Source organism: Canis aureus, chromosome 7 (assembly GCF_053574225.1).
Source record: "Canis aureus isolate CA01 chromosome 7, VMU_Caureus_v.1.0, whole genome shotgun sequence".
NCBI lineage: Eukaryota > Metazoa > Chordata > Mammalia > Carnivora > Canidae > Canis > Canis aureus.
The window spans coordinates 59,530,115-59,548,991 of NC_135617.1; the positions used below are offsets into that span (position 1 = coordinate 59,530,115).

At 43.8% G+C, this 18,877-nt stretch overlaps 1 protein-coding gene and 1 long non-coding RNA gene across 2 annotated transcripts in view; one reads left to right on the forward strand and one right to left on the reverse strand.

The window, feature by feature from the left end:
• SUPT3H (SPT3 homolog, SAGA and STAGA complex component) overlaps nucleotides 1-3,381 on the forward strand; it is a 603,243-nt gene extending 599,862 nt beyond the window's left edge. Inside the window, exon 10 of the mRNA XM_077903817.1 lies at nucleotides 2,308-3,381. Within this exon, the coding sequence (XP_077759943.1) occupies nucleotides 2,308-2,316 (9 nt within the window). The 3' untranslated portion in view covers nucleotides 2,317-3,381. The remainder of the gene's footprint in view (nucleotides 1-2,307) is intronic.
• LOC144317444 (uncharacterized) lies at nucleotides 2,242-17,855 on the reverse strand. The gene is made up of 4 exons (XR_013383466.1): nucleotides 15,839-17,855; nucleotides 13,780-13,891; nucleotides 7,212-7,488; nucleotides 2,242-4,218 (listed from the first exon to the last, which is right to left on the reverse strand). It is a non-coding gene; the product is annotated as an uncharacterized LOC144317444 (long non-coding RNA).
• Between the last annotated feature and the right edge of the window lie 1,022 nt (nucleotides 17,856-18,877).

An 18,877-nucleotide genomic window follows, 5' to 3' on the forward strand; every position in this document is an offset into this window, starting at 1 on the left:
CCCATTTCATGTCTCGTTTAGCTTTAGACCAGGGATGCTTTTGGAAGAACTGGAACACCCTCACTTTGGGACCAGACACGGTCTCTGGGTGATTTTCACAGTCGTTGTTCTTTTACTGCCTACCCCAATCCAACCACAGAGGCTCTTATCATCAGAAACCCGAACAGGAAAAAGAAATCCTATGACCTGGGTAAGTTGCTTAACCCTTCTTTGCCACAGTTTCTACATCGGTAAATGGGAATAATATCATAGGGATAATATTAACCTCATAAGGTTGCTATAAGAATTCAATAATACTAAAGAAAAAGCTTTTCAACCTTGAAAGCACAAATGTAGGGCATTATACTCTTATTCTGCATTATTAATAACACTAAGTCACTGAGCCTGTCTGAGAAACATTCAACATGTGTTGACCACAGCCCATCCTTTGGCCTCAATGGAAGAGAAGCTGGAGCCTCCGGCACATGCACTGATGCACTGTGTGCTGTGCCCCCCTACATTTGGGAGCCTGGGTGGACCACCAACAGAAGGCCCAAGGCAGTCAGCAAATCCACTGTGGGAACTGGCTGTTCTGGATCATGAGAGGCTCCCCAGAAGGTGGCATGGTGGCAATGGCAACCAAACACCAAATGACAACAGTGGCTTTTAAACAGCTTTTGCAGGATACAAAGACTTTGATTCTATTTCCTCTTTCAATTCTCACTACCACCAGGCAGGTATAAAATCAGACCCATTTTGCTGGCCTGGGACCATGAAATTCCTAAGAGAGTGGATCCACAGACCAAAAAGCACTTGGATGCCCTTTCTTGAAACTCGACTGTATCGAGCCGGTTGTAGGGACCGGGTGTTTTATATACGTGGTGAGGTGGATATTGCTGTTTAGCTTTTACAGATGGGGAAACGCAAACCCCGGGGTGGGGATGGGGGTGGGGTGGTGCAGAGTCGAGTCACACAGCTCATAAATGGCAATGCTCAGATTTGAACCCAAGTTTACTTCCTGTGAAAATGTTTGCTCTTTCACCCACTCTGTGCATCTCTCTAATTTAAAGGGACCTGAGTTGGGCCTTTGGCTCAGGTCGCAGTCCCAGGGTCCTCCCCTCTGCCTGTGTCTCTGTCTTTCTCTCTGTGTCTCTCATGAATAAATATTTATTCATGAATGAATAAATACATAATAAACTCTTTTTATAAAAAATTGTTTGAAAAGTATAACCCTTGAGTAAAACTGATTTTCCAGGGGCCATTCTTATCTATCTAGGAACAAGGGCTGTGCCCTCAAGCAGGTTTATTGTTATTGTTTTTGATAAGAGCCAACCTAATGTGTATGAGGTATGGGATACAGTCTTATGTGGGCTCATTTAAGACCTTAAATAGCGAGCTTTAGTACTAAGTATGATGACTACTGTAATACTGAGCTAGTGATGAACTTAAGTAATATTTTCTCATGTATGCAACTATAATATGAATATATCTGATTTCTTGGGGTGTCTGGGTGGCTCAGCTGGTGAAGTGTCTGCCTTCAGCTCAAGTCATGATCCCAGGAGCCCTGTGTCTCCCTCTTCCTCTGCCCTTTCCCCTCCCCCTGCCATTCTCACTCTCTCTCATAAATAAATAAATAAAATCTTTTTTAAAAAAGAAAATATCTCATTTCTGCTGATGATAAAGCTTTTGTTTAAAGGGAAAGGAAGAGTAGGTGAAACAGGTGAAGGTGGTCAAAAGGTATAAACCTCCAGTTGTAAAATAAATAAGTCATGGGAATGTAATGTACAGCATGGTTACTTTAGTTAATAATGTATTGTTCATTGAAAGTTGCTAAAAGAGTAGATCTTAAAAGTTCTTATCATAAGAGGGGCACCTGGGTGACTCAGTTAAGCATCCTGACTCTTGGTTTCAGCTCAGGTCATGGTCTCAGGGTCATGAGATGGATCCTCCTCATTAAGCTCTGCACTAGCAGCGAGTCTGCTGGAGCTTCCCTCCCCTGTCCCACTCCCCCTGCCCCTACCCCCCAACCTCCACCTCCCACTCCCCACCCCCACTTGCACACTCCCTCCCTCTCTCTAAAATAAATAAATCTCTAGAACAAAAGTTCTTATCATAAGAAAAAAAGATTTTATAAACTAACTGGTAAAGGATATTAGCTAGACTTATTGTGGCGATCATCTCGCCGAATGTACAAATAGGAAATTATGTTGTACACCTGAAACTGGTGTGCTAAGTGCCAATTATATCTCAATTAAAAAAGAATGCTAAACTTCCATTTGAGGAGAATAAAAATAAAAGCATACTTTTTTTTCTCACCCTAACTCACAGACAGCTTGAAATATCACTCCAAGTTAAGAAAACCCGTGCTGGAGAGACATCTCCGGGGGAAGAATCGAGAAACCTGGCAAGCTGAAGCTAAGAGAAAAAGTCTGACAGTGTTGCAGGCCCACCTTTCAACCATCCTGGTGGAGTGGCAGAGTGACCTGGTGGGTGAACTTGCGCCCCTTCGCCCCGAGTCCAGCCTTGGTCATTGGATGAACTCAAGCCACAATGAGAGTCACTGCACAAGATGTGCAAAACTACCGTATTCGCACACTCTGGCTTCTGTCGTCCCTCGCTGCCCACCCCCACCTCTCTGAGCCTTGACCTCCAAATGCTCCGAAGAACATCACTCTCTGGGTCACATGGTCTCCTCTGGGAACCCCTTGCCGCACAGGAGGTGAGGGGTCCCTCTGTCTGGAGGGGCTGACTGTCGGTACCATTCCACCGTGAGAAATGAGGCTGAGACCAGGAAGGGCCTTTCAAAGCCCAGAAGTCAACCACCCAGCCTTTCCAGCCACATCTTGAAGCATTTTTACTATCAAGAAGGATCTGCATGCAAATTTCAGAATCTGTCTGCCGGTTCTCTTTGCAAAGAGTGTTGGAACCGTGGCACGAAAGGAAATCCAGAGAGACAGGGTAATGGGTGTGGACGACTGCTAATGGGACCCTCAAGTCCCTGGGCTGTCAGTCCTGTCTTCCTTAAGCATACGTTTGGAGTTCAAGCTCAGCAAGGTGGAGGTGTGTTCTGATTTGTTGATTCGGGGGGAAAATAACCCAAATACTCACCTTTTGGAGCTTTTGTTGTTTTTTTTTTTTTTAAATCAATATATTAACCATTCATATATTCGGTGAAGGCAACAGCATATTTTCAAACACTAGGTTGTGGGAATGTTATGAACAATTTTCCTCATGTGCTAAAAATTATTTCTGCTATAGACAATATGTATCTGGAAGAAAGACTGACACTGCTTGGGAGTGGGAGGGTATTTCTTTTTGACTCGTGTTACTGGTTTATCTTCCAACAGTTCTTCCTTCTCAGAATCTCAAGATGGAAAATAAAGCAAGAAATTGTAATAGTAATACCCCTGGGATGTTCATCTTTATAGTTTGGGAGTCAAAATATAACCCGTCCCCCAGTATTGTCTCAGAGGATGATGCTTGAGGCTCCAGCCTCTCTCCTTCCCCCAACCCCTCCTTCCCTATGTGTCAAGGAAATGCCAATATGTCCATCAGGCTGTCCTCAGTGGAAACTCCCTAGGCAGAGAATGAGCGCGTCCCTCCGCCTCTGGCTACTGTCTTAGTACAGGAAGCCCTGTGGCTGCTAACGAGTGTCCCGAGCTCTGATCGCTGCCACTACCGCTTTGATTTCAGGAGGCTATGGTACTGTCATGTTGCTGCGTTACAGTCTGGGCTTTAGATCCCTTCTGTCGAATGTCCACAACTTGAAATCTCTGGGAAGAGAGAATGAGGTTTTATTCCATTTTCTCCCGGAAGGCCTCTGAATTCCTGATGCAGATTTGCTCACGTCTTCCTAGTAAGTTTCAAGTCAATCATATGCAGACTTCCAGAATAATCGGCTTGCTGCCGATGGTGTAGCAGTTATCTTTTGCTACATAACAGGCCACCCCATGACTTAGTGGCTTAAAACAAGAACCATTTCTTTGCTCACGATTCTCCAATCTGGAGGCTACCCTGAGGCTGGATGGCCCTTCAGTTGCTCTTGCTGGAACAGCCCCAGAGTTGATGGAACCTTTCCGTCCGGAGGAGAGTCTCACTTATATGGGGGTAGCTGATGAGTCTCGGGATAGCAGAAGCTGCAAGTGATCTTAATGCCTGAGCTCAAAAGTTCCGGAACAACACTTCTGCGAAGTCAGCCCAGATTCAAGGGGTGAAGAGTAGACTCTACCTCTCAGGACCCTTGAAGGATGCAAAAGACTGTTATTCTTTGAATTTGCAGACAGCCTACCCCCGGTTGGAATAAATCTTATCCCTGGAACTTTCCAGAAATGCCCATTGCACTCCAAGCTAGCAGGTTCCGTGATGGTGTGAGAGGAGGGGTTGAGAACTTGCTCTGAGGGGTTTATGAGGACAGGACGCAGGGGCATTCGTGGGCAAGGTGAAGGGCGGCCGAGGACACCACTATTGCTCTGAAAGGCAGGATCTCCGGAACCCCCTAAGCCAGCTCAGGGATTGGCTTTAGAAAGCCTCAGCAAAACTAGAACTGAAAATAAGGAAAAACCTTCAAAGGCTGTGGGAACCACTTCATGCCATGTGAATTATTGTCAACATTATAAGTAGTTAATAGAAACATGATTTTGGTTAGTAGGTAAATCGGCCTGATGAAAGGCAGGAGTGGGACCCAGATCCTCCGGCCCCTTCCAAATAAGGACTGCAGTGAAATGGGAAACACCAGCAAGCAGATTATGTGGCAAGCTGATTTTTGGCGAATCTGTCTGCTATCTGCAGAGCACTTAGAGTTTATGGTGTGCTTCCTCATTACTTATTTCATGTGGCTGATTTAACTCCATCTCATAAACTGATAGCTTATGCTCTAAGTTCATGATATGCTCGTTTACCCACAGATACTATTTATCCTAATCAAGACAAGCAGAGGAGGCCCCAGTTGGAATTTGCAACTGGTGTGTTTTGGAAGCTTGTGGGCAGGGTCACCAGAAACACATGTAACGGAGGGTACAAGGCACACCTGCTCCATAGACGAGGCAGCCGCATGGGACCAGCTTGTGATAGGGAAATTCTGGAGGCTAGAGCAGGGCAGCAGATGTCAGGAATCTCACTGGTATCTCTTGTGCCCTCATGTGCTATCACATGAGTTGGAAATTCACTTAAGCTCTCTGATTCAGAGTAGTTAGGGAAATAGATCTAAAAGAAATTTTTCAGTGGATGACTTCAAAATTTTCTGCAAGTTCAGTAATTCTCAAATGGTGAGAGGCCAGAAGCTAGAATTCATTAGTGGACCTGAATTTAGAGCAAACATCTGCTGGACTTTCAGGCTGAGACCTGGTTCTGCTGCAGACTCTTCCAAGTCCCTGTGGGTTTTTTGGGTAAAGCTCTTATAGTGCTTATTAAATAAAAACAAAACTGTCTCTGCCAGGGTCCTGCAACATGAGGTGTATGGTTCTGAGACCTCTAAAACCATCACGTGGTGAGACACTCATAAGCCGCTTAACTTTTTGATGCAGAGCCTAAGGCCCAGCAGCTTGGAGGAGATGTAGATGTGCTGATCCCTAGGGCACAATTGTGCCTGCCCCAGTGAGCAACAGAGAAAAAAGAATCAAAATTCCATGATCAGGCTTTGAACGGAGCCAAACTGTGCACCCAAATCAGCACAAGCTGCTCTCTCCAACCAAAAGCCAAGGCCAGCCCAAGTGTTAGTTTTCAAAGCTTGTCCCTAACCAGATATTTTCCCAAAGCCTAGCAAAAACTTATTTGAAAAAAATAATTGGACCTGTTTACATTTTTAAATGAAGATAAATGGGACGCCTGGGTGGCTCAGCAGTTGAGTGCCTGCCTTCGGCCCAGGGTGTGATCCTGGAGCCCAGGATCGAGTCCCATGTTGGGCTCCCTGCATGGAGCCTGCTTCTCTCTCTGCCTGTGTCTCTGCCTCTCTCTGTGTGTGTCTCTCATGAATAAATAAATAAAATCTTAAAAATAAGTAAATAAATGAAGATAAAAACCCTGAAATGGAATAAAAATAAAGCATAAAAGTGCTGTCCAAATTAGACAGTTACTTCACTTGGTTCAGGTGTCTGGTAAATATAAGGTCATAGGCTATGTTACACTGTAGAATTTGCCAGAGAAAGTCTGCTTCTTATAGTAATAGCAATTTCGCAGCATATGTGACTTAGGCTATAATTCATTTGGTCCTCCCAATACCTACGAGACAGGCTCCACTTTTGTCCCCATCTTACAGAGAAGGACTTGAAGGCACAGGGAATTGAGGAATTTGCCATGGACTGCTGCCCCGCTGGAGCTGCGATGTGCCTGCAACCCTGTACCTCCCCTCATGCCAGCGGCAGACTATGGAACTAGCCAAGTGAGGCCATCGCAGAGCAAGGGGATCCTTAGCAGCAACATTGGTACTGAGGAAGCTGTCATCATATGTGGAATAGGAAATGGTATTTTTAGGATCCAATCATTGATGTGTATTTTTTTTATTAGGCAGCTCAGGAAATAGCTCCTTATAATTTTGTAGCACATATTTAAACAGATTTGGCACCTTGCAAGATCCCTAGGGTCCCACAAGCATAGGACCATAGGCCCTACTCTGGAGCTCCTGGAAATTCAAGATGTGCTGCTCTACCTCTGCTCCACCTGGCTCCCTCTGCCTGCTGTCTCTAGCTATCTGTTGCCTCCCCATACCCTGCATCTCCATAAGGAGGCTTAAGGGGAACTATCCTTTGGTTATGCTTACCTTTGCCATAGGCAATGCCCTTCAAAACTTCTTGGCTCCATCCAGCTTCCTATGGGTTCTACTTGAGCCCAGGGAGCCCCTCCCAGAGGACAGCTCAGGTGAGGTACCTAAACCCTTTGGCCAGGTGAAGCTTTTGCTATTACCTAGCCCTGAGGAACTCAGAACATGTCCCCAACTGTGAACTCTAAGGCCATACCCCTGGGGGCCCAATAACTACTGTACTTTATTCATCTTGGAAAAAGAGAGAGGATTCTTTGGTGAGGCAGGTGGATAGGAGTGAGCAAAACTGTTTCCATGCACACATGAGCCCAGGACCTACAGAAATACCTGGGTGAAGGGGACAAGGTCCTGCACTCATACTATTAAGGACTTGGAACAAAGTTGGATATTAATGTTGATGGGGCTGTATTTGCCCTGTATTTGTAGATGTGGACCAAACTGTTGTAACAAATAGACCCAAGATTTATTTCTTACTCACTTAAATAGTTCTAGGCAGCTGTTCAGAAAAGCAGGGTGATTCTCTTCCATGCCATTTGGGAACCCAGGCTCCTTCTATCTCATAAGCTTTATCACCCTCTAGAATACTGTTCATCCAGTTGATGGAAGGACAAAACTATGGCAGATCATATACGGGAGACTATGACCAGGCCTGGAAATAAGATACCTCACTTCATCTCACATTCCAATGGCTAAAACTCAACCATGTGACACATCTTCCCAGCAAGGGGAACCAGGAAATGGATTTGGTTGTGTACCTAGGAAGAACAGGAGAAAGGATTTTGCTGAGCAGCTATCACACTTACAGATTGGTGAGAACTCCTACAACCATTTGAAGTTACTTCATAAAGAATATAAGGAAAAACAAAAGGAGATCAAGAGGGAAAGATTTAAAAATTATTACTGACCACAACGAACTAAATAAATGTGAAGTTAGAGGTTAAAGTAACTAAACCATCTTAAAAAAGCCATCTAATCCTGAGAAAGTCATTGTGAATCTTTCATACAAAAATTGTTAATCACTGCTTTATGTGTAATAATTGACTATTAAAGATAAATTCCCACTCACAGGGAAAGACAAACTGAATTGAGTATATCCATTCTTTTAATAACAATATTCTCAGTGACTAGATAATAACCTGAAAATGCTTAGATTAAATGGAAAAATACAAGACAGAAAGTTATACAGAAAGATGACTGCTGTGATGACTGCTGTGTAAGAGTAAAACACCACCAACAACAAAAACCTGCACAGAGAAAAATACCAGAATAAATGCATTAAAATAGCAATAGTTGGAGTGTCTGGGTGGCTCAGTCATTGGTTAAGCATCCAATCTTGATTTTGGCTCAGGTCATGATGTCAGTCTCATGAGATCAAGCCCTGCCTCCATGCTCAGTGGGGAGTCTGCTTGAGATTCTCTCCCCCCCCCTGCTCCTGCAAGCTCTCTCTCTCTCTCTCTCTCTCTCTAATAAATACATGTTTAGAAAAAAAATAGCAATAGTTGTCTTTGGATTAGGAAACTCTAGGAGATTTGTTCTCCCTAGATCTTAATTTTCTATGATGTTTAAAAGTTTCCATGAGAACATACATCTTTGTGTAATGGGTATAGGTTATGGAAGAAAGATTCAAATCACCTAAGATGCCCCTGCCCTCATTTGTCCTAAATTAGACCTTCCTCTTGTATTCTTTTATTCCTTTCCATGCTCCAGAGGATCGGTCTGGATTAGATATCACTGGGCTATATCTACCTGGCATGATGGAATGTTCATGCTCACCAGTTTACTTACCACTCACCCAGGAGGTGCCCCCAGGATCCTTATCTTTCTGTTGGGAAAGAGGGAAGCAGCCCTTGCTCACAGGACCACTGTGGCAGGGCTTCCTGGGATGGGAGTGTCCAGAGCTATAGTTGGTTTTTTCATTGTGAGGATTTGTTCCTGAGCTCCAGCCCTGCTCCTATCAGCCCCTCTGCACCAGCAAAGTCCTTGCCAGGACAGGCATTAATTCATGTGTTGTGTGTTAATGTGTCTATGCACACTTGCCAATGTTCATCCTTGTATTAACAAGGTCAAAGACTGAACATAAGATCTACAGCCAGAAAACTTCTCTGTTTTCTACTCTATTGGATGGCTGACTTACATCAAGCTCTTGGGGTTTTGGATCATTATCTATGAACACATAGGAGAAAACATTTAAGCTGAGATTCAAAGGCAGCAGGAGAAAGGGTGATGTGTGTCTGTGAAGGGCTTGATATGGGTGCAGGTGTCTGGGAGGAGGTGGTGTAACTGAACTCCAGGGAAGATGGCATGGAATGCAGAAGGGAAAATGAGAAGGAGTTGAGGGAAGCAAGAGTTGGCTCCTGCAGGGTCTTAAAAGTCACAGTGAGAAGTTTGGATTTAATTTTAACTACTACTAGGGAAGTAGTACTAAGTTTTTTGGGAAGCCTACTAAGTTTTTTGCAGAGAACTACATAAAACACATCATGATTTGAATTCCATTTTGAGAAGAAAAATGGTCCTTGGGGCACCTGTGCGGTGGGGAGAATGGACTGATAAAAGGACAGAACAGTGAGTGGAACTGGTGGAGACCATCTTGGAGGTGATTGAGGTTGTCCACACAGAAGATCCTGGTGGCTAGAGGGGGACAATGGCAGTAGATGGATTCTACTTAAATTTCTCACTAGACCAGATCTGAGGAATGAGCGAGAAGGAACGACCAAGGAGGAACCTGAAATTTCCAGCTTAAGTAGATGCCACTGCCCTGATTGAACTAAAAATATCAAGATGGTAACAGAAACAGAGTCCCATTTCAGAAGTGTTAAGTGTGAACTAATAAATTAATTAATGCTTTCGATTTTCTGGGAAGGACCTCAGTTGGGTCTGTGATAGAGTATCTGAAAATTTGGGTAGAACATTAAATTCAGGACAGACTGATCCCCAATCACCTTTCATGTTGGTGTCATCAGAATACCATGTCCTAAGCTGGAAAGCAGGTTCCTCCTTTGAAAGATGAAGATAGCTGCACAGCAGTGGTATTCACAGGCTCAGATCAGTTATGGAAAGGCAAGCAACCCCACGGTTGCTGTCCCTTATTCTCCAAGGATTCTCTTGAGAATCCTGTGAAGCCACCCTGCAGATGTATGCCCTATGACCATGTGTGTAGGAAGGGTGAGGACTGGCCCGGAGCCACTGCTGGGACCAGCCATCGTCTCCAGCTCCATTCCCATTTTTGAGCTCAGCGAAACCCCAAATGCGTTTGGGCCCCAAACTCCCTTTCTTCTGCATGGAAGTCCCAACATATTTCAGGGAAATCTGTAACCGATTTGTGAACAATCTGCCTACCCTGGAGCAACTTTGTCACAAAATATAGTATTTTCACATTCTTGTTGAAACCACTGATGTGTATGCCCCTGCCCCACTCCCCCTCCCCCCCCCCACTCAGCACACTCCCACCCCACCAATCAGGGCCTCTTTCCACACATGTAACTGTTGTAGAACGGATGCCAAACCCAGCAACTGGTTATCTCCAAAATAATTTCCATCTTCCATGGGGCCATGTGCTCCAGGGGAGTAGTTAGGAGAAGGTATACTGTAAATTAGAACAGCTTATTTTCAGAAGCCACGTTTTAGAAACTTGATAGCAGCTCTGTGTTCTTGATAACCGTGCTCCTTGGAGGGCAGCACACACGTCTCTGTTGATGCTGGACTGGATGCTCGCAGATTAGCTAGTTGGATCAGTCAAGTGGCTCAAGCCCCATTCCCTGCATTTTGGGATCATGGAAACCCCAAAGATTACCACCCCCCCACCCCTTCCCTCTGGGTTGAAATTCTGTGTATTGCAGATAAATTTTACCCATCTGTTTCTGATTCATTTACCCCAACTCATCATGATATTTGTTTTGTAAGAGATATTCAGCAACAAAAAGTGACTTTCAAATTCTTCACAGAGAAAGGCTTATGTCTTCTTGTGGACAAATAGAATGTCTGCTCTTGCAAAAAATACCAGAGTCTCTAAAATGTAGTGAAGAGAGAAGCCAAGATGGTGAGAATAGAAGTTCAGAATCCAGCCTCCATTTTTGCTAAATTCTGGTTGTCGAAGAATCGGGAGGGAGACCCACTCATATGGCATTCTAGGCTTCAATCTTGGGAGGGGAAAAGGAGACAGAAGACACTTTCTGAGTGATCACCGTAGAGTCGCATGTTAAAGGAAGCAGAGGCAGGAGAGGTGCTGAAGTGGTGACGTGGGATGAGGGGACCCCTGGGAGCTGAAGCAGTCCATGGAGACCCCATCCCCAAGTCCACAGAAACAAAGATGCTGTGAGATGGTTTCTGTAACCATGACAAACACCCCACCTCATTTCAGAAAGGGTTTGAGACTGTTTATAATAACTGCTCCAGACACCACAATACTGGCAGGGCATTGGAAGGACAAACTCTCCTACATTAGGAGAGGACCTCTGCTTGGCCCAGGCCTTCCCCTTGGTGGTGGGACCTCAAGAGAAGGAGGCGTGCGAGTCCCACAGGCCAGACACAGGCATTGGCTCTGGCAGCTTGTCATTTCCATGGCGGTAATGAGGTTTTGGTGACCCTGACTTCTAGTGCCCATCTTCATCTGGCTGCTGCCACAGCTGGGGGATGAGGGTCCAGCTCCCGTTACCACCAGCATGTCTGGCAAGCCTGGACTGAGGCACAGGGAAACACTGAAGCAAGGGCAGAGGCGGGCGCCATCTGGGACCAATTAGAGGCTGACTTTTATCCTGAGGCCTCTATAAACCATCCATCAGGGAGGCAAAAAGAAAAAAGCACAACCTTCTTTCCCTTTTTATTTATTGATTCTCAGCTTTGTTTATAGTGACAGTGGTCAGTTTCCCTGAAAGGAAATCACTGGAAATTACAGGGTGTTTGGTTGGGCTTTTTAAAAATTAATTTCCTCTATTTTTGTATGAATTTGATTTGCTCTCATTCCCTTCCACTAACTCATGCTTAGTGAAAAATCTCTTTTGATTTGTTCTTAATGTGGAAAATGTTGGCAGTTCCACATGGCAATTGGAAACACTCCGAGGAGCACAAACCAGGTAGAGCTTTCCACTGGCTTTTCAGAGCAAGGAGATAGTCTCTCAGAGGGGAGGCTGCAGACAGAGGCCCTCACCCGGCCTTTGCCCCAGGGCCAAGAAGCCTCCTCCAACCCCTCCTTAAGCCTCGCTCCCCCCCCACCCCACCCCCCGCCCTACATGCCAGTCAACACCTTGCCTAGGCTCGCTCTGTTTCCTGTCCCCCTCACAGCTCCCTTCTTTTTCTAGTCACATTATCCTTTCAAAAGAATATCCCCCATTAGAGACGCAATTTTCTTGCAAGGTGTCTACGGTTGTCCCCCAACTGGAAATTCACTCTTCTCAAATTACCTTAAGATGCTGCCTCCTGAGCTAGGTTGGGTTCTGTAGGCTCAAAGCAAAAGGTCTTCAGGATTCAAAACAGGCCCTTGCATCTTACTTCCTCACAAAAACCAAGCCCTCAGACATTGGGCATGAAAGAAGGTAGCAGCTTCCATGGCAAGTGCCAGGAGCTGGGCAAGATCTCCTAAGGGAAAACCAGAACACCTGGCTCCAGGCCCAGTTCTGCCATTTACCGGCTGGGTGACCTTGAACAAGTTACTTTACCTCCCAAAGCTTCAGTTTCCTTAAGGAACATGATCATTGTTACTATCTTGCACCCCCTATGTACAGAGGCTATCCTGTGCCAACTTGGTGCTAAGCTATTTACTCACTTTGCCTTACTTCATCACCAAGGCCAGGGAGTAGGCATTTTTTTCCCCATTGACAGATGAGAAAACTGAAGCCCTGGGAGATCGATTTGTTTGTTTAACTCAACCATAGTTGAGTTCCTATGGAAATGAGTTGTGGGGCCCTCTGGGCTGAGGAGAGATCCACAGAGGTGCTTCCAGGTCCCGGCAAATGCTCGGGGTGATGGACACTGCCTCCTCTCCAGGTGGGCAGCCTGCTTCAGGGATCCAGCCAAACGGATGGCCACATCACTGGGCTGGCCACTGCCAGTCACAGGGCGTACCACCTGCCACTGAATTTTAAATTCATCTGGACATCCTTCTCCTCCTGTTCCTCAAACAGAGAGAACATTCTAGTCTGGTGTAAGCACTTCTCTCCAGTTTTTCTGCCATTTCATTGTGGTGGTTCAGCCCATGCTTGTTCCCGAAGTCAAACATCATCAGTTTCAGGGACACGATACAGATAGCCCCAGTAAAATCTGGGATCTGGGCTAGGACCCCCTCCTAGGCTGGTACAATGCTGGTCATTGGGGTCACTGACCCCTTTGTGGGTGCTGGAGTCTGCTCTGGCCTCAGTGAGCATGATAACATTTGGGCACAGGCAGCCAGGTGCACAGTGCCCGTAGCTGCCGAGGATGAGGGAAGCACATAGGCCTTAACCACAAGTAGTGCCAGGCCCAGTCCACTCACTGTGTGGCCTGGGGCAAGTTACTGAGCCTTGGTTTCCTCACTTGTAACATGGGGCTAATAGGAACTAACTTTTGTTTGACCAACACTTACATTGTTCTAGGCACTGTTCTGCGCACTGTATGTGCAGTGACTCATTCAGCCACATATCAACACCATAAGTTAGGTGCTAATGTTATCCCCATTTACAGCTGGGAACACTAAGGTCCAAGAGGTCCAGTAATTTGCCCGAAGATGTCGAGCATGAGGATGACTCACAGATGCTAGGTAAGTGGTAGTTCTTGCCACGTGAAGATACTGTCTGGACACAGCAGGACACAGCAGTCAGCATGTGGCAAGGTGGGAGCAGGTCCTGTTCCCAGAGCTGAGCAGGAGGCAAGGACAAGCTCAAAGTTCTGGGACTGGAAAAGTTCCTAGAATGATCAAGGCAGAGCCAGAGCTGGGATGCAGATGGGCAAGGGGGGGTGAGAGACACAGCCCCGGCTCAGGGGGCAGCAGAGGCCAGAGCTGAGTTGGCAGCCAGAACCCAGAGGACGGCTGTGGAGGTAGGAGCAGGCCAGGCAGAGGGCAGAGGGCAAGACTGTACCTGTTCCTCGACTCGTTCCAGTAGCTGAGCGACACCAAACAAAGGCCAGGTGAGCAAATCTCCAGCAAGGAATCATGTCCATCTCCTCCTTGTCTTTCTCATTTACTTATGACTAAAAGAGGAAAGTATTTATTTCTAAAATGTATTACTTGTCCTCCACACTGAAATGTAGACTACAGTAAGAACTCTTCTTCTTCCCCCCTTTTCTCCGGCACAAGTGATGAGGAGTCCTTGGTATTCCTGTCATGCATTTATGTCTCCCCTTTAAAAAGCTACCCTAACCTGCAAACCACACACCCTGACCTAACAAAGTTAATCAGTGTCCCTTCCCTCCTTCCTAACAAAACAAGGGCCTTAAAAGGCTTTAACTCTGATTACCACCCCCATCTTTTGCATTTCTATTTTTTAGGATGCTTGTGTTTTTAATTCCCCTTACTGGTTTTGTTTTAATTCCCTTTTAATTCAAATCAGTTGTTATTATTACTGTTTTAAAAATCAATCATTATCTAGAATTAATTCATATTTACCAGTTTTTCTAGCATCTCCTCATCTTCTTAATACAGTCCATTTCCCATTTCCCGAAATCTGTCTTTTAGATCTTGGAGTGAGGGTCTGTGAGTTTTAGATTCTCTTAGTCTCTGCATTAATGGAAAAATCTATATTTTACTTCCTTAAATGATAATTTATGTATAGAATTTTAGGTGGAGTGATTTCCCTTCAACATGTTTAAGAAATTATTGTATGTTTTCTGGCCTTCGTTGTTGCTGATGAGAAGTCTACCATCAGTCCGTTATTTCTTTAAAAGTGGTTTATCTTTCCTTTCCAGTTGCTTTTGTTATATTATCTTGGTCTTCAGTGTCCCGGGGAGTGCATATCTAGCTTACATGGACATGCATGTCTTTAATAAATTCTAGAAATAATTTAGCAATTATCTCCAAATATTTCCCCCTATGCTCTGAGGTCACTTTCTCTGCAGCTCCTATATGTGGCATCTAGCTTCCATGACCCTTCACCTCCTTTTCATATTTTCCATCTCCTTGCATCTCTGGACTCTAATCTGAGTGATTTCTTCAACCTATTTCCCAGTTCACCAATTCATTCTTCAACTATATCTAAACCGCTATTTAACCAGTCATTGAGGTTTTTGGATTTTTGTTGTTGTTGTTGTTTTTTTAATGACTGTATTTTTTATTTCTAGAAGTTCCACTTGGATCAACACTGAGGACGACTTTTTCTTAGTTACTGTTATATTTTATTTGATAAAGTCTCTTTTATTTGCTATGTTGCTAGCAGGTAATAATAGATGATGACAGTTATACAGGATTCAGGCAGGGAGTACATTCTTGAGTTTACAAAGTTAGTTCATTACCTTGGACTTGCTTACTTCTAGTGGCACGACCTTTGAATTTCAAATAAGATTATAACTGGGCTGGACTCACTGTCTATAACAAAACTTTCTAGTGTGCCTCCCATACAAAGTCTGGGAGACCAAAAACTACACTTCCAAGACTCCCTTTCAGGAAGAGTTTTAGATGAAAGTTAGGTTCTCCCAATTGGGTACAGAAATGAGACAGAAGCCTCCTTCCAGATGCTTTTCTGCTGGTAAGCAAGGCTATGGCGATACAAGGTCCATTTCATTTACATGGTTTTGGAAAAGCAGTCAAAGAACTGTACAGTCGAAATCAGCTTCTCAGTGTCTGATAACCAGATACTTGGGTGTTTCCAAGCAATGTTGGTGATGATGATGGCTTCTTGGTCTGCAGGGTTTCCTGATTCCTGGTTCAGTTCCTGAGGTGGTTTCTGGTATCCTTATCTACCTTCTCCCATCTTCCTGATTGGCAGGTCATTTTTACAGATCTGGGAGTCCTTTCTGGTGGTCCAGCTGAGAAAGCCTGCCCTTCCAACTCTTACAAAGATTTCCTAAGCAACAACTCCATGGTACTAAATCCCATTCCACTTAAAAATACAGAGTAGTTTCTGTTTTCCTGCACTGAACCCTGCATACCATACTATAATGTCAAAAGTAAGTCTCTTTACAAGCATAGTTAAGCTCAAATACCTTTTAGTATGTAGCACTGGAAACAGCCAGCCATGTCTGGGTTGAATCCTTCTCTATTTTCTGCCTTCATGGCTTAGGAAAAGTAACTGAACCTCTCTGTGCTTCAGGTTTTTTCTTCCGTAAAGTTGGGTTACAATATCTCATTCATAGGGTTGTTAGAGAATGAAATGAATTAGTGTACGGATCATTCCTTGTACAGAAAAGGAACTTAAGAAGATGTAGAAAGAAATGTTGAGATAATATTTCTCCAGGACAAAATTTTAAGATCAGTAAAACTTACACAATATAAATTTCCATCAATCCTAACCTCTTATATTTCATTTTTGCTCCTTTATCTCTTTCACCTTTACAGCAGTCTTTCAAGTGAAGCCTTCTACTTCTTTCTCCAATTTACCTGTTTGGTGTTAAAACCTCTCAAAATGAACCATGTTTGCTATAAATCTTATGCTTAACGAAGCATTGTTTTCTAACTATCAACTCCCAAATTACCTTAGGCCTCAGTTCTCATTAAAACATAATGGAAACAGGCAAGATGCTGGAGACATAGTTAATCATAGCCGGGATCCATCAGATCTAATGTACCATATCCCACTAGACTCACCAAGATCTCTTTGGGAGAATAAATCACTCCAAATTTGCATCTATACAATGTCAAAATAGATGCCAAGTGTAGAACTTTCTTTTAAACACAGTGAATTCTCTTCCTCTTATGCCTTTATATGGACTACAGATGAGAACATGACACTCAACTCACAGCACTCGGTCATTGGTCAGTCGGCAGGGTCTAGCCTCTTCCATTGGTTCCCCACTTCTTGCCCCCATTTCTCTTTCCCCATCAGCAACCATTCCAATGTGTTTCAAATTCCTTGATTTTGTATACCTACTTGTAAGGACTACTGATATTTAAGGGTGCAGGGTGCAAATATTTACTTTGTATAAGTGATATGGTCCTATGAACCTCATTCTATTTCTTATTCCACCCCTCCCCCCTACTAAACACCATATTCTTAAGATATATCCATATTGCACCATCTTTCTAAGCTACACAGTACTCCATAGCCAGCTCTCACCACATGATCTATACGGGGGTTTCCCACCTCCACAATCTATGGCTCTGACATATTCCTTTATGGACCTAAAGGATGAATTCACTAGGTTATATGTGCGGGAGTGGGACAACTGTGATATGGGGCATAAACACACTTCATTGAGTATTACAAGGGTAGCTTTTCTGACACTTCCACCAGTGGGATATAAATTTCCTATTTCACCAGCTCCATGCAACTTTGGCACTATCCAACTTTTCAATGTTGGCATCCCAGTGTGTGAAGTGATACATTACTGCTGATTTGACTTGAATTTCTCTGGCTTCTGTTGAGTTTGAGCATCTTACCACGTGGACAGATGGCTTCTTCAGCCATTTGGGTAAACTTTTCTGTAAATTGCCCTTCCACATCCTATGTTGATTTTTTCTATTCGGCTTTCCTTTGTAAAGTTTATTAATTGATATTAATGTTTGGCAAGATAGATCGCTCTTTTTTGCTCATGTTTTGTTGACATGATTATTTGTGGACCTCTATGTTGCCATAAAAATTTTGAAATAAATATACTGAGTTTCTCAAAATATGCAATGGATTTTTATATTGAATTCACAGATTCACAGATTATTTAGGGAAGGTAATTTCAACCTTATAATGGTATACAATCCCATCCATGTATGGATATCTTTCCCAGTTATTGGGATTTTCTTTGGCATTTCTTAGAACTTTAATTTTCTTCCAATATTCTTTTTTTTTTTTTTTAAGATTTCATTTATTTATTTAGAGAGAGAGCATGAGCAAACAGGGGGAGAGGCAGAGAAAGGAAAAGAATATACCAAGCAGACTCTGGCGCTGAGTATGGAGCCCTATGGAGGGCTTGATTTTATGACCCTGAGATCATGCATGCCCCGAGCTGAAACCAAGAGTCAGATATTTAACTGACTGAGCCATCCAGGCGCCCCCTCTATGGTGTATTTTTTTTAATTTTTATTTATTTATGATAGTCACACAGAGAGAGAGAGAGAGGCAGAGACACAGGCAGAGGGAGAAGCAGGCTCCATGCACCGGGAGCCCGACGTGGGATTCGATCCCGGGTTTCCAGGATCGCGCCCTGGGCCAAAGGCAGGCGCCAAACCCCTGCGCCACCCAGGGATCCCTGGTGTATTTTTTTAAATTAAATTTTGGATACTTCAGTTTTTCTGCTATTAACAATATTATTTTGTTTTCTCTTCTATCCCTAGTTGACTACTTACAGTTAGAAAGAATGGTATTAGTTGATATTTTTATGAGTTAAACTTCCATCTAACAACCTTACTAAATAATCCTTATCAGTTCTATGAATTTGTTGATTTTTTTCTCCTATTTGCAGGTAAGGACAGCTATTTCTTCTCTACTAATCTTCATGCCTTTTCTTCCTGTTGTCTTGTTCCATTGTGGAGGGGGAGGATATTTATAAGTTATCCCAGGACCAATACTTTGCTCAGTAATAGCAGCAATAGTGAGATCCTTATTTTGTTCCAATATTAAAGGGGATCCCTAAAGTTTAAACATAATGTTTATTATAGCTTTTCAATGTGTTTGATGTTTATTGAGTGGAGGAAATTTCATCTATTTCTAGTTTGTAAAGAGGTTGCCTTATTTCTTTCAGGCTATTCTAACAAATTACCATTGACTGAGCAGCTTATAAACAACAGAAATATATTTCTTATAGTTCTTATAGAAAGTGGAAGTCCAAGATCAGGATGCCAACATGGTCAAATTCTGGAGAAATCCTTCTTCCAGATTGCAGACTACCAACTTCTCACTTTGTCCTCTAGTGGTGAAAGGGGCAAGGGATATCTTTGGAGCCTTTTTATAAAGGCATTAATCCCACTAATGAGGATGGAGCCCTGTGGCCTAATCATCTCCCAAAGGCCCCACCCCCTATGACCATCCCTTGGGGGTGAGGATTTCAACATATGAATTTGGGGTTTGGAGGGATGGACCCAAAATTCAACCT